We start from the raw sequence: 16,242 nt of genomic DNA, 5'->3' as shown, positions 1-16,242 counted from the left end.
GCCACCCTCTAGCCTCTCTGGGAGGACAGGCTTGAGAGGGGGAGCAGGGTGGGTGGGACCCAAGAGAACTGGGAGCAGGTGATTGCACTGGTCCAGGCAGGAGATGATGGGGACCAGCCCAGGGTGGTGGCAGAGAAGGTGGTGAAAAGTGGGCAGATTCTTGGAAGGTTTGGAAGGCAGAACCAACAGGGTTTGCTAATGTATCTGATGTGGGGTGAGGAGCCCAGGGGGATCCCAAGGTTTCGACCTAAGAACCAGCAAGTCAGAACTACCTTTCACAAGATGGGAAGGTTCCTTGGGCAGGGGCTCTCACTCCTCCCCCAGGTCCTCTGGCCACTGTCCCAGCCCTTCAGGATGAGGTGGTCCCATTGACTACCATGCCCCCTCCTGTTACCCCGCCTCCTGAGGCTAAAGGGTGGATCCTGCTCCCCAGGGTGGGGATGAGGGATCAGAGCGCTGTCTCTTCTCCTCCCATAGATGATCGACCTGGGGCTCGTCCTGCACCAGGGTGCCTACTTCCGTGACCTCTGGAACATTCTCGACTTCATAGTGGTCAGTGGGGCCCTGGTGGCCTTTGCCTTCACGTAAGTGTCCTCTCGAGGACTCCACCTGCCTCTTCGTCCCTCCGTCCCCAGCCCATTGAATCAGGGGACGTGTTCTCGGGGTGTAGAGAAGGGGAGAGTGGGCTCCAGGGTTGGGGGAGACATCCGCATGCCACCAGGAAGAGCTTCGATTGGCTTTTGCATGATGCCCACCACGGAGGACGAAGGAGAAGGCCTCCCACCTTCTACCTCCTCACACAGCCATGCCACCGACCCCTTGCTCTGCTGCTTTCCGTAGACTAGCCCCACCGGGACATCTCATCTTCCTTCTGCTCTACAAGCTCTGCCCAAGCCACTGTCTCTTTGGGGAGCCCCTAAAAAGACAATCAGGAAACGAATGTGCATGAGAATTTGGATCCCCACCCTGTGCCCGAAGGCCCTGTAGTTATAGACCTGATGACTCCCCTTGTGTGTCTTGAACTTCTCCTGGCAGTCCTAGGATACTCTGAAAGGTCATGCCTCATCATGCAGCTCCAAGATGGTGCCCAAATTCTGGGCAGCCATGTCAAAATGGCAGCTGGGTTCTGGACAGCCATTTCAAGATGGCACCCGAATTCTGGGCAGCCATTTTAAGATGGCACCTGAGAGCTCAGTAGTCATTCCAAGATGGCACCCAAAGGCTTAGTAGCCATTCCAAGATGCGATTCCAAGATGGCATCCAAGGGCTGAGTAGCCATTAGCTCTTAGGGCCCTGGTAGCAAACTTAGCAGTACATTCCTCAACTTGTAAACACTTGGGGCAGGATGGAAAAACCTAATCAGCCCCTAATCCAGAAACAAATCTTCTTAGGGACCCTGTCTGTGCCCATCACAGTGGATCATTCCCAGAAAGAAAAGTCTCAAAGGGATTCAGACCCACCTCACCTAAATAATGAGAAACCAGGGGCTTCCCCTTTGCCTCTGCCTCCTGGGCCCCTTCTCAGCAGACCTGGAAGAGTCCTTGAATGGCCCACCTGACCAAACAATGAGGACTTGGTTTTTCAGGAGGCCAGTGTGGTGGTCCGTTTCCAATTTAAGGGCTAAACTGGGCCATTCTCAGGTCCTTCCCTGGGAACACAATGAGATCAAGTTGTGTCAGAAGAGCAAGAAATCTCCAGAGTTTCTGGACGCCTCTGAGCTGGTGGAGATGTACCATGAAGGTCAGGAAGCTGAATGTATTTCTGACTCTGGCCAGACTTCCCACCCCCTTTCTCTTTGTCTTCTACTTTCTCCTCCTCTTTCTGTGTCTGCTCTTTTCCACCCCCTCTCCTTTTCTCTCTTTCTTCCTCTGTCCCTCTTCCACTCCTCCTCCTCCTCTCTCTCCCACTTTTTTAAGTAATTGAGTATTTGATCATTAGAACAATGGAAGAGATCATCTCAAAAATTCAAGAAATTTGGCTACATTTTCATTAAGATGTCCTGTAGGTTTAATAATAATAATAATCAAAGTAAAGTGCACAGCAAATTAGAGGAGAAAGATTACCACAAATAAGACAAGATATCCATGGCCTTCAGATATAAAAAGCAATTACAAATCAATAAGAAACACTGAACCTCAATAGGTAAGTGAGCACAGGATTTAACACAGAAATGTCACAGAATGCTGGGCTTCCATGGTGGCGCAGTGGTTGAGAGTCCGCCTGCCGATGCAGGGGACACAGGTTCGTGCCCCTATCCCGGAAGATCCCACATGCCGCGGAGCAGCTGGGCCCGCGAGCCATGGCCGCGGAGCCTGTGTGTCCGGAGCCTGTGCTCCGCAACGGGAGAGGCCACAGCAGTGAGAGGCCCGCGTACAGCAAAAAAAAAAAAAAAAAAAAGAAATGTCACAGAATGCTGACTAATAAAAAATGAAAAAAAAAACCTACCTCATTGGAATTAGGAGATGTATAAAATACAAACAAGATACAATTTGTTTCTTATCAAGTTAGCACAAATTTCTTTCCCCAAAAAAGATTCTAAAAGGTAATACACTGTGTATATGAGAATGTAATGAAATATGCTCCTCCCTCTGTCCATCAGTTATTTGAGCGACTTCTACAAGGTGTCAGTCAGGCACCATGCTAGGTCCTGAGAAAGTTTTGATTCTGAAAAGCCAAAACATTTGACTGCCCTCATCCTGGAGTGAATCCATCTCAAATCCCCTTCCCTCCCTTGCTCCTGTTTCTGTCTTTCTCTTCCTTTATCTTTCCCCTTTTCTCTCTCCTTCCCTCTCTCTGACTCCCTCTCTGTCTCTCTGTCTCTCTCTCCACCTCCCCTTCCCCTCCCTCCTCCCTTCTACCCTCCCCCTTCCCCTCCCTCCTCCCCTCTACCCTCCCCCTTCCCCTCCCTCCTCCCCTCTACCCTCCCCCTTCCCCTCTCCTTCTCCCTCTCCTTCTCCTCCAGACTCTTTCTCTCTCCCTTCCATCCTGTCCTTCACCTTGACCTTCTGCCTAACCTGGGCCCCATGGCCTGGAGAAGGCAGACAGTCTGCCATTTGCTCTGGCATCAAAAACCCAGTCCCCACCATGTTCTGACCTGGGGTGGTCTTCATGTCCAGGGAAGGCAAGTGCAGGCAAGCACCCCTCCCACACTTCCTCCAGCCCTCCAGGATGACGTCTGCCCAGCAGCCCCCAGGTGCCCAAGAGCTCAGAAGGAGATCACATCCATCTCTCCACACACAACACCCCCCTTTGCCAGCTGTGCCCTGGGTGGTGGGTTTTGCCCTCCGTGGCCACCACTGGGTGTAGCACAATAGAGGTAGTGTCTGCTGTCCATCAGTTCATCCTTGACACTTTCCTTCCAGACCTCTGTGGGAGCCAACAAGCTTCAGTGCTGAAGAGGAGGCCCCCACTATTGTCCTGTCCCATCTCCGTCCCTCATTTGGCCTCCCAATTTGGGAAAAGTGTGGCCTTCAAAAGACCTGGGAACAATCTTTTCAAATCGTAGAGCTTTTGCCATGATGGGCCACAGTTCCCCTGGAGCTACAATTAGGCTCAACTTTAAGCAAACCTAATCTGCGAAAAAAAAATTATTTTTCCACCCAGAATCAAGCAAAATGATTCTTTGTGTCTGCAAAGGAACCTGCCACAGGGAGCTGATTTTGTTTTTTAATTTTTGAGTTTTCATTTTAAATATAAAGTTATACAAGGGCATTCAAAATGAGCCTACAGCTCGGAGGAATTTAGCAGCATATTTGTAGAGTCAACCTTTGAAACTAGTTTTATGAAGTTGCTACAGGCATGAAGCCAGCCAGTTAATACCATTGAAAATCCCTGTTTCCAATTGTTTTTTAAATTCCTATGTGAGGAAAGGGTCTGGACAGGGATGTAAGGTCATCCCTATGAGTCCCAGTGAGCTCATGGATCTCGCAGGAACTGGGGTGTGTGTGATTTTGCCAGTGGGGTCCTGACAAGTGTTAGGGACTCTCTTGAGGTTTTAGAAGAGCTGACAACCCGGGGAGCACCTTTATGTGATGGTCATAGGGATGGAAGAGGTAGACCCTGAGACCCCACCCCTGCCACACCCTCCCCACCTCACTGCCAAGAATCTATCTGTCACTGCCACTCCTCCTCCAGGGCAGGGCCACAGCCCAGGCACAGCTGGCAAGCACCTTGATCAAGCTGCTCCTGCATGCCTTAGGCCAATCTGCCAGAAAGCCAGAGAAGGAACCCCCCAACCCAGGCTGCTACTTTTTTCCCCAGAAAAGTTTCAGAATCCTCCCTCTGCCTTCAGGTTTCTGGCCTCTCTTACCTGAGAAGGTCTCTCGCCCTACAAGGACTTTGCTTATTGTCTTTCCTTGTTACCAGACGGATTGACATCCATCTGGAGTAGGTGTCGCTCTGAGAGTCTCTACTTGAGTGTCCAATCCCAGAATCCTTTGCGTCTTTTCTTTCTGTTCTTTTAACTCACATTATCTGTCCTATGTGCCTGTCTCCTCATAGACAAGGCTGAGAACCCCAACAAGTGTTAAATGAACCTGATGGTTTTAGAAAAAGGTTCCAGCAAGGCTGTCCGGTTTCTCTCTAGATGTGCAAGTCCCTGAACCTCTCTGTGCCTCAGTTTCCCCATCACTTTGACAAACCTGACTGGGTAATAATGATGGTAACAGCCTCCATTTACTTAATCTTTACAAACCCCACGCAGGAAGTTCTCTTATTATTCCTTTTTTGTACATGAGGAAGCTGACAACCAGAGAGATTGCGGAGGGAAGTCAGCTGTCAGATTGAGGGTTGCTGCCCATCTCCCAGCACTGAACACTGAGACTTTCACAAATCAGCAGAATGAGACTTGACAGCTCAGCCAGCCTGGCTTCCTCAAGGCCCCAGCAGGGCCTAGAAGTCCAGGGGAAGAGGGCATGAGACTATTCCCTTCTTTGTCGAAAGGAATCTTGCTGTTCTGGCCTGTTGGGGTGGAGGCAAGGATTCTGCAGTGCTGTGATTGTGGCCCCATCTCGGATATGGGACAATGATCCCTGTGGTCCTCCAAGGGATGTGTCGAAGCTCTCCCAACGGTTTCCACCCCTCCCGCACCTCCCCCAAATATCTGTGTGCGTGTGTCCTGCTCCATCTACTGACTGTGTGCTGTTTTCATGCAACCACCATTAACACACCATTTCATGAGTCACCACACTTGACATCACGCTCTATGCCCATGCAGCAGGGTAGCCAACTGACATTTATCAGCAGCTGGCAAATCATGATCCTGCCCTCGCTGCCAAGAGTCCATCTGGGGCTGCCACTCCTCCCTCAAAGCAGGCCAGCACAGCTGGCAGAACACCTTGATCAAGCCACTCCTGCGTGCTCAGGAACCCAACTGCCAGGAAGCCAAAGGAGCCCCCGGGCTGCCTTTTTTTTTTAATCTCCATCCTCAAAACAGCCCCTATCCCTGAAGGCATTCTTTTTTGTGTGTGTAATGAAATGGAAAGAAGATTAGTGTGCAAGACACACAAACCTGGGTTTGAATCTCAGTGTGCCACGTCCCGGCTGTGTGACCTTGGACAAGTCACTTTCCCTCTCTGAGCCTCAGCTTCCTCATCTGGAAAATGGGTATAATGGTACCACCTTGCCACAGACAGATGCAGTGACATTCAGAAGACTCACATATTACACCTAACATCATCCATCAGGCTTGGGCAGAAATCACTGTCACTGAAAAATTCCTCAATAATCCAAAAAGGAGAATCTATACAATTCTATCTATGCAATAATTCCTAGATATGTTAAGCTTTGAAAGCCACTGAGGTAAAGTGAAAGGTAGCAGGGGGAAGAAAAATCCAGTGGGAATATTTGTAAGCTTTTAACCCATGATGTTTTTAGAAATGTCACTAACTTCAAAAGGGGGTGGCAGGTGGGATATTCTGTAGAGTACCTGCTTGGCAGTAGGGTTTCCACTGTTCTAATGGCAATCAAGTTTCTTGCACCTTGATCTCCAGTCATGGTTGGAGGGTCAAAATGAGTCTGAGCCTTGATTCCAAAGATGAGTTGTACAAGGGGCCACTGCCAGATGCAGAGAGCTTCCCCCAGGCCCACATTTTCCCAGAAGGCTCTCGAGAGTTGCCCCTTAATTTCATCCCAAATTGGAACTCTTAGCTGCCCCCCTTCTCCTTCATAACTTAGGGGGTAAAGCCAAAGCCATAGTTACTGTGTATCAAGCATCAGCACCCCAAAGGTCTGTTTTACAGATGAGGACAATAATTAAGGGCAGTGCTGGGAGTCAAACCCAGGTCCCCCTAACTCCAAAGCTCACCCCCTTCAAGACATTCTAAGGGACTTCCCTGGCAGTCCAGTGGTTAAGACTCCACACTTCTGATGCAGGGGCCGTGGGTTTGAACCCTGGTCGGGGAACTAAGATCCTGCATACTGCGAGGTGTGGCCAAAAAAAAAAAAAAAAAAAAGACATTCTAAAAATTTCCAGTCCCAGAACCTCTGGAGAAAAGGGATTTTTCTCCAGCTCTTGGCAGGGATCTTCAGTGGCAAATTCGCCTTTGGTAGTTGATAACTTTCGGGCTGTCCTGCTACTTGGAAATTCGGCTTTCTTGGTGCTGTTGGGCAGTGCCGGGGGCCAGCCAAAGGCAGGGGACGGAAGAGGCATCTTCCAGATGAAAGGATGGACACCATCCAGAGCCACAAGCCTAAGGCAGCCCCTCCTGGTGCCCAGGCAGGGCAGGGGAGCGCTCAGGTGTGTGTGCATGTATGTGTGTGTTCTGTGTTCTTTCTTCTGAGGCCGCTTACGATCTGTCTCTCCCTCCGACGCCACGTCACCAGGAGCAGTACACGGTAAAGTGCCTCTCTCTCTCTCTCTCTCTCTCTCTCTCTCTCTCTTTCTGTCTCATTCTCTGTGCCCTGATACAGCCACACTGGTTCTGGGCCTGTTTTTGTAGCCTTGTGTCATTGCCACCGTCCTGTCGCCTGCAGTGACCAGAGTCCCCTCAGCCTGCTCCCCAAGGGGCAGGAGCCTGGAGGGGTCTTGACCACTGCCTCTCATCAGGACCCACCATTTAGCCCAGTTCTTGGAAGAGAACATAAGGGGCGCAGAAGGGGGTCTCCCCATGGTCTTATTTCAATAGGGCAGACGAGCCAGATGGGTAGTTATCAGGGGAGTGAAGGTCCAGCTTCCCAGATGGGAGAAGGGTAGACAGTCCAAACAACCAGGGCTTGGGCTTTAAGAGGAGTAAGTAACCACCCCCCCAACAGGAGCATCTACACTCAGCAAAGTGATTTGAAAACCTGGTTGTTTTCTGTGAGAACACCTTGGTCAAGCCATTCCTGCAAGCTCAGGAGCCAAACTGCCAGGAACACTCTCCTCGGTGTCTCAGCAAACAAGATTGTTCTCAGCCTCTCCCAAGGGAGAAGTGCCTCCTAGGAGAGAGACCCCTAGAATGCCCATGGAGTCATTTTTAGATGAGTAGATGCGCCCCAGGAGGTGTGTTCCCAAATGTCAGCAGTTTGGCCCATCAAGATTTTAGCCAGTTCCACATACAACCTAGATGTCCACTTGCTTGACATTTTTTCCACCAACACATAGTCTAAACCTCATTTTAGTTTTGCTAGAACACTTTATGCCATCCCTTTACAACCAGTATTGTTAACCTCAGATAGAACAAGCAACCACAAAAGTGAATCCAACAAGAATGAAACAGTTGCGTAGCAAGTTGTTACATTCAAGCTGGGTTCTTTGTTAAAAGGGAAATCAGTGAGTGTTAGGGAGGCATGAAAGACCTATGAACACATAGCAGAGACTTCCTCTCTGACCAAAACAGGAGGCCTGAAAGATAACTTGAAGAAAACATAGCTGTTTCCCTGTGTGATCCCGTTACTTCATTGTGTTTGTGATCTGCCTGAAAATATCTCAGTGACTCTCCTGATGTGTGTCTCACACTTTGGGGGCACAGCCTTGAGATAATAATGATTGGTGACTTTGGTTTAGAAAAGAGAAAACCATGTTCAGACTGCTGAATCCTGGAGCACGGTTGTGCCTGGCAGGTTAAAGTCCAATTCTCTTTTTTCTCTGAAAGATGAGAAAAAGGAACCCTAAAAAAAGCAAATGTCACGAAGAATGTTTTTGCACCTGGATACCTGGGCACACCATGGGGCAGCTCTACTCAAGACCCAAGAGAACTGTAGGGAGATGTTTGCTAACTGGCCCCCAAAGAACTCTGATCTGGATCCATTCACATGTGTCCTGAAACTACACCCCAGGCACATGCTGGGGGCAGAGACAAGAACCAAGATTAAAGGGAAAATGAACACATAGAAGAATAAATCACAGTTTCACCTTTGAAGAGTTTTCTGTCTAAAGCCAGAAGCCAATGACAGGAACAGCACTGGGGTCTGGCAGAGCCCAGAGGCAGTCAGTGGAGGCTATCAGATGAAGGGACATTTACCTTGGGCTTTGAGGGCTGCATAGTTCTGTGAATGAAGAAGTGGAGGAAGGACATTTCTAGCAGAGGGAACAGAAGCAAAAGAGTGTGGCTGGGGCTTGGGTTGTGTAGTTATCAATGGGAATGCAAACAGAAAGGTAAGTTGGACTAGATTCTGAAGAGCCTTGAATGCCAAGCTAGGAGTTTGCACTTCTAGGAATTCAGTTGCTCCAGGAGTCGGAGTAGGAGAGTGACATGGTAATTGGTTTTGGCCACTGTGTGCAGAAAAGATGGAAGAAGAGAGAGACAGGGAGTGGGGGGAATGTTGGGAGGTGGATAATGGGGGTCTGACCTATGATGGTGCCCTGTGTAGGAGGGTGGCCCATTGGGGATGAGGATGGAGGACAGGAAGCTGAACACAAGTGTTGGGTTTCTGGCTTGGGCAGCTGGGTGGGTGGTGAGTTCCATTCATCACAAGCCTTTGATGGCCACACCCAATGCCCTCCTTTTGGGGGCGCTTGAATCATGGTTGGCTAAGGGTGTCAGGACATCTGCAATGCTAAGACTCAGGCCCAGTAGACCCTGGACTGAACCTCTATGCAGCAATCTGACAAAGATGAGCTCAGATACCCTGAAAGAATGAGGCAGAGATTCGACATCTGATGTTCTGGTTCCTTCCGCTCCTGTGGGCTCAGGGAATATTGGGGCAGGGGGTGGGGGAAGGGAGTTCTGGTTTAAAGGCCACTTTAAGCATTTCCTGGATCCTGTTGGAGGAGGGAGGAATCCCATTTTCTAAAAGCTCACTAAGACCACCTCCAAAGAGAGCACACAGGGGGCAGCCAACTTCCTCGTGCTGGATCCAAGAGCCACCCCATGCAGCTGTTCAGGCTCAGCCAGGGCCCTCAACAAACCCTGAGACCAAAACCACAAAGGGCCATCTACTCACTAGCTCTTGAGCCCAGATGTAGCAGGGGAGCTGACTACTCTTCTCTGGGAAGGACATGGCTATGCCAGGCCCACCCCAGACTCCTAAGCCTGGGAGGGTGGGGCCACTTGGGGCTGTGGACCACCCACCACCCAGCCTGACCTTGGCTCCCTCTCTTCCCTTCTCCCCATTCTAACATCCCTCCACAGTGGCAATAGCAAAGGAAAGGACATCAACACGATTAAATCCCTCCGAGTCCTTCGGGTGCTACGACCTCTTAAAACCATCAAGCGGTTGCCAAAGCTCAAGGTGAGATTGGGGTATGTGGAAGATCTATCAGGGTTGCCACGTACAGTTGAGCAGGTTGCACACTGCTCAAGGACAGTACGTTGAAAGGGATGCTGCTAACAGCACAGCCATTATATATGGATATACTTATTACTACAACTCTCCAGTAGATGGCAGTAAAGTGAGTTAATGGAACAAAATCTGTATATCATGGTAATTTTCCAATAGATGAAATGTCTCTTGCAAAGTTGAGATCCCTTTTCTTAATTCCCATGAAGGCATCATGTGGATAAAACAGGGCATAACCCTAATCTGGGAAGCAGGAAACTAGGTTTCTGGTCCCACATAACCTTTAACTTTTCACCTGCCTATTCTAGGGTCCAATATCTCCTGTTCCAAAATAGCATGAACCACCAGAGTGAAGTAAGTCAGAAAGAGAAAAACAAATATTGTATATTAATGCATATATGTGGTATCTAGAAAAAATAGTGTAGATGAACTATTTGCAAAACAGAAATAGAGACACAGACATATAGAGAACAAACGTATGGATACCAAGGGGGAAAGGGGGTGGGATGAATTGGGAGATTGGGATTGACATATATACACTACTATGTATAAAATAGATAACTAATAAGAACCTACTGTTTAGCACAGGGAACTCTACTCGGTGCTCTGTGATGACCTAAATGGGAAGGAAATCCAAAAAAAGAGGGGATATATGTATACGTATGGCTGATTCACTTTGCTGTACAGCAGAAACTAACACAACAGTGTAAAGCAACTATACTTAAATTAAAAAAAATAAATAGGGGCTTCCCTGGTGGCGCAGTGGTTGAGAGTCCGCCTGCCGATGCAGGGGACATGGATTCGTGCCCTGGTCCAGGAAGATCCCACATGCCGCAGAGCGGCTAGGCCCATGAGCCATGTCTGCTGAGCCTGCGCATCCGGAGCCTGTGCTCCACAACGGGAGAGGCCACAACAGTGAGAGGCCCGTGTACCGCAAACAAACAAACAAACAAACAAATAAAACTTGAAAAAAATAGCATGAACCAGAATTTCCCAAAAGCTTGTTGTTTCCAAAAAAAAACGAAGGAAGGAAGGAAATGAAATCTAGTCATTCAAACACCCCTTTTCAATTTATGATGCACCTGAGGATGCACCTGTATTATCTCTTTCTTAATATGTTTCTTTAAGTTGTCACTTTATTTTTTACTTAAGTGGATTTATTTTAAAAGGAAATGCTTGTCAAGTTTCTTAAGTTGGAAAACCAAAACCCACTGTTAATAGAAGGTAAAACTAGATATCTGTTCAAAATATAAGATAACTGTTATTAAAATCTAGCCCAAAATAATTGCCTGACAAAGACTTTGAGCATGGATACTTGCTCTTTCTTGGCTAAAAAGGAAAAGTACAGGGACTTCCCTGGCAGTCCAGTGGTTAAGACTCTGTGTTCCCAATGCAGGGGGCACAGGGTCGATCCCTGGCCAGGGACCTAAGATCCTGCATGCCTCATGGCGCAGCCAAAAAAAAGGAAAAGTATAAATGTTAGGTGTTAACACAGTAACAACTAAGGAAGACTTTCTCCTTCACTCAAAAGGATTGAAAGAATTAAAGAGAGAATAACTTTGCTACCATGTGATTCAGTGTTACTTGGTCTTGGGCTCCTATAGGACCTAAAAGTACGTCTGATATCACCGGTGGTGTGCCCCTCCCCCATGATTTGGGAAATAATGATTCGAATGCCCCCTTTTTGTTGATAAATATTCAAAGAGGAAATGCGGCTGCCCTCTGGACGGGAAAGCTTGCTTGCATTGACATATGTGGAATCCAGAAGTAGTCGGTTCAGTGGCTCTTTCCCATTTTCTGGGTCACAGCCCCCTTTGAAAGCCCCATGAAAGCTATGCACTCTCTCCCCCAGGGGAAGCTGGCAGAGCTAACATGTGATTCCAGTAGGTTGACGATCCTTGATGCTTACTTGTAGTTAGGACCCGCTGGGATTAATAGCAGAATGCTGCAGGTGCGGGGGACATTCCAGGCTGAGACCCCTGCCTTCTCTGGAGGAGGATGGAAGGATTCCACCTTATGCAGGGCAGAATCTCCAGGGCACGTGAAGTCAGCTTGCAAATCTAGAGTGCCCCCAAGTGATCAGTGGGCAAAAGGGAGGGGACCACAACTCCAGATTATGGGGAAGGGAGTGACGTGAAGCAGGGACACAGAATGAACAGGAAATAACATCTCCATCGAGGACCTTTCCTCTTGCCCTGAAGAGCCATGAGCTTACCTTGGAGAAGCTCAGAGAAGCGACCCCATTTCCCAGGGGTTAAAATTGGGGGTTTTCGATGCATAAAAACTCAGAATTGGGTCGAGCCCCAACATTTCTCAGAACTGCGTGGCCTTAACCGAGTAACTTGGATCATGTCCTTGCCTGTAAAATAGGAATAATGACAATACTTGGGTATTATGAGCTGCTGGAGGTGGAGGCCGTGCTTGTTCCCAGCCCCTCACGCTGTCTTTTCCACCCCACCCACCAGGCTGTGTTTGACTGCGTTGTGAACTCACTCAAGAATGTCTTCAACATCCTCATCGTCTACATGCTCTTCATGTTCATCTTTGCCGTGGTGGCCGTGCAGCTCTTCAAGGGCAAGTTCTTCCACTGCACCGATGAGTCCAAGGAGTTTGAGAAAGATTGCCGGTGAGTCTTGACTCTCCTAGGCATCCCCATCGGGACTGGCAGGTGGGGGGCGGCCAGATGCACCAGTCTCTTTGTAACGGAAAGTGGAGTCCAGCTGCTCGCCGCTCAAAAGCCAATAAAGAGGCAAAGTTGGTAGAAAGGAACGTTTGCTTTATTTTGGATGCCAGCAACTGTGGGCTGGGGGGTTGGTGCAGGGAGGGCAGACTCTCGTCCAAAGGCCAACTCCCCCCGGCACTGACAACCAGTGGACAAAAGTTTTTATAGATGGAGAGAGGGAGCTACATGTAGAAACAGCACGGTCAGCTGTGACAGTCAACTTTTTTTTTTTTTTTAATTCATTTATCTTTGGCTGCCTTGGGTCTTCGTTGCTGTGCGTGGCTTTCCCTAGTTGCGGCGAGCAAGGGCTACTCTTCGTTGCAGTGTGTGGGCTTCTCATTGCGGTGGCTTCTCTTGCTGCGGAGCACGGGCTTTAGGCATGTGGGCTTCAGTGGTTTTGGCATGTGGGCTCTAGAGCGCAGGCTCAGTAGTTTTGGCTCACGGGCTTAGTTGCTCCACAGCATGTGGGATCTTCCCGGACCAGGGCTCGAACCCGTGTCCCCTGCATTGACAGGCAGATCCTTAACCACTGCGCCACCAGGGAAGCCCTGACAGTCATCTTGAAATTGGTCATGTGGTGGTCTGATCAGCGTCATCTTGATTGTTTTAAGTACAGTCAATCTTCAGTTCCAGGGTCAGTTTTTTCCCATTTCCTTGAGGCCAATTATCAGAATTGTGGCAGCTTATGTCATGGCTATAGTCTGGTCATCATGTAGTTGACTTCTTCCACCTGGTGGGGTTTCAGTATCTATGAGACAGATCAAAGGATATGGCTCAGAATATTATCTATAGCTCTTCAGAAGGAACTAAAGGTCCTTGACTTTGCTTAATGACTAAACTATTATTATTTGGTCTCCTTTGACTGTTTTCCTTTGCTTCTGCATTTTCTCACTTTTCTGATTAAATTCATTCTTTGGCTAAAGTTTTTGCATAGACAAAAGGCAAGCTGAGGACATGGAAGGGGAAGGACCATAGGGTCCTCTCCATTTCATCCTGGGCTTGGAAACTGAGGTGTTGGGTGTTGGGGGTGACCTGATTACAACCAGCTTGGATCTATAAGTAGAAAGAAAGACAGTTTTGGAATAGGAGTCTCTGACCCATGGCTTCAGGATGAGCCATAAGCTGGTTGCTTAACTTTTGAGTTGCCACCTTTGTCAAGTAGGGGATATTAATACACATCTCGGTTCCCTTGTATGAAACCTTTATAGGCAGATGTGTTTCAAAATTCAGAATACTTTGAGATTTTTAGAAATATTCTGGGGTGCATGTCCCACATAGCACATAGCACAGTTAAATTAAGGCAGCCCTGTGTTCAAATGCAATATTTCTGCCTGGGAACATACAACAATTTGCACCAAATGGGATAAATAACAAGTCCAAAGAGCCTCACATCCAGTTGGGTCAGGTTTTGTTGCCAAACGCGTTAGATCAGAGATGGGCAGACTTTGTCTGTCAAGGGCCAGATCGTAACTGTCTTTGCCTTTGCATACACTTTCCGTTGCACCTAATGCAACTCCAAAGCAGCCGCAGACAATAGGTAAAAGAATAGGCATGGCTGTGTTCCAATCAGACTTTCTTTCTGGAAACTAAACCTTGAATTTCTTATCATTTTTATCTGTCATGAATGAATTCTTTTAGTTTCAACCATTTAAAACTGTAAACAACCATTGCTTAGCTTGTGGGCCACCCAGAGGCAGATCCAGATTTGGTCTGCAGGCTGGAACTTGCCAACTGCCAGATTAGGAAAAAATGTTTGGTTTTCAGAGCTCTCTGGATTTTGGAATTGTGGCTAAGGGACTGTGGACCTGAAATCCGCCCATCTTTGGGTCATCCTCATGATGGAAAGTTCTGGACTCAGTCCAGGAAAGGGCTGCACCTCTCGCTAACCAAGTGCTCAGTCAATATTGCTTTTCTCACTAGTATAAACGGTTACTATGCACCAAAGGGCAGCCGGTGGTTATTTTGGTGTCTGGATCCTGGATTTGGAAGGATCCCAGACGTTGGGCTAGGAGTCTGTTTCCTACCCTGAGAAGGAGCAGCGAGCGGCTGCCCCCCTTGGCCTGATGAACCTAGAAATGTGCCTGTCTCCCTCCCTGCTCTCAACTGCCCCCAAGCCTGTGGCTCCCACCCTTGGGTCTAGAAGTGTTCAAGTTGGAAAAGGGTACAAGATTCTGAGTTGGCTCTCCCACTGGACACAGGGCTGTGGCATCATCTGTGGATTTATCTCCAAATGGATGCACACAAGCTCCAGGGAGAAACGGGCTTCCTGGGCTGTGGGAAGCAGCGTGGGCTGGTGAGCCCCTCTTCCTCCTCCTCTCCCATCTCTCTGGTGGCCAAATACGGGTGTCCCTGATTTACTAATGGTCACCACTTTCTGTGGCAGTGGCAAATACCTCCTCTATGAGAAGAATGAGGTGAAGGCGCGGGACCGAGAGTGGAAGAAGTATGAGTTCCATTATGACAACGTGCTGTGGGCTCTGCTGACCCTCTTCACCGTGTCCACGGGAGAAGGCTGGCCACAGTAAGTGGTCCAGTCAGAAAGCCCCATAGGAGGAGCTCGGGGGCCTCCAGCAAGCAGGAGAGGAAAGGGACCAAGAGCCCAGAAAGGTCTGAGGGAGGGAGGGGTTTGCTCCTGGCTTCCAGAAGTGGGGACAATGCAAGAGGCACCAGATGTCAGATGCAAGTGGGGACAATGCAAGATGCAAGACGTCAGCAGAACAGCATCCCCCATATGCGGTTGGGCTTCTCGGGGCAGAAATCCAGCGGTCGCTTGGCTTGCCAACCCCTTGAGTGTATGGGGCTGTTTGCTCCCAGAACAGGCACCGTTTCTAATTTACAGAAAGGCCGCATGTACGTACACATGCGGTCACATCCTCTTAACCCTTCCGGTGCTGGTGAACAAAATCCTCCAAGCCAGGGGGTGGTGAACCTGGCATTTTCCAAGTCGGTTTGACCACAGGACCAATCTGTCCTCAGACAGGGCTGAGGCTGGGGTGACACGGGTTAGACTGACTTGTGCAAGTCCAAACTTTAATTCTTTTTTAAGTTTTTTTTTGTTTGGGGGGGGTTGGCCACGGTGCGTGGCATGTGGGATCTTAGTTCCCCAACCAGGAATCAAACCTGCGCCCCCTGAATTGGAAGCACGAGTCTCAACCACTGGATTGCTAGGGAAGGCCTCAAAATTTAAATTTCTGAGATTTTGTTCATCAGGGGCTTTGGGGCATTTCTTTTGACTTTTTAAAATATTGCAGGAAATACTAAATATTACAGTGAAATGTTATTTATCTCGATTACTGAGGGGTTTGACACCTGCTGAATTTGTGCCCATGGCAAGTGCCTCTCTCGCCTCACCTTAGCCCCGGTCCTCCTCCCAGAGGTCTCGGCTGAATGCAGGTTGAAGGTTTGGTAGATTCCAGTGTGTGCCTTCATCATCCTCACCTCCCTCCCTCGCTCAGCAAACACCCCAACCGACACACGCCTGTCTAATCACCCATGCACACACTCAGTATCCACACGTGCAGGGCCAGTGCTAGCCCTTCAGGCACCTTTGAGCAAATTTTTAAAGACACCCATTCCTCAACAGACTTTACTTCCATCTGTCAGAAAAGCGTTGCAATATACTTAATGAACTTGCTCCAAAAAGGCACTTTATGACCACCTGCCAAAAAGTTGTCACCATTAATACACAAACCTATCAGGTCTACAGTATGAATGGTGCCCCTTAGATGAGAGCACTTGAGCAGTGAGTGATGTGTGCAAATGTACAGAGCAGCCGTGCATACACTCACTTCCATGTGCATCCTCATTACCCCTCCTTGGCT

At 48.7% G+C, this 16,242-nt stretch overlaps 1 protein-coding gene across 3 annotated transcripts in view; it reads left to right on the top strand.

The window, feature by feature from the left end:
- CACNA1A (calcium voltage-gated channel subunit alpha1 A) overlaps positions 1–16,242 on the top strand; it is a 238,334-nt gene that overhangs the window by 178,528 nt on the left and 43,564 nt on the right. For all 3 annotated transcript variants that reach the window (XM_060092233.1, XM_060092235.1, XM_060092236.1), the window contains exons 24-27: positions 478–584; positions 9,552–9,651; positions 12,165–12,325; positions 14,805–14,942. In XM_060092233.1, the coding sequence (XP_059948216.1) occupies positions 478–584; positions 9,552–9,651; positions 12,165–12,325; positions 14,805–14,942 (506 nt within the window). The remainder of the gene's footprint in view (positions 1–477; positions 585–9,551; positions 9,652–12,164; positions 12,326–14,804; positions 14,943–16,242) is intronic.

The sequence above is a fragment of the Mesoplodon densirostris genome, chromosome 3, assembly GCF_025265405.1.
Source record: "Mesoplodon densirostris isolate mMesDen1 chromosome 3, mMesDen1 primary haplotype, whole genome shotgun sequence".
NCBI classification, from domain to species: Eukaryota; Metazoa; Chordata; class Mammalia; order Artiodactyla; family Ziphiidae; genus Mesoplodon; species Mesoplodon densirostris.
The sequence above is the reverse complement of the archived record's forward strand: the minus strand, read 5'-3'. Positions and strand labels throughout refer to the sequence as shown.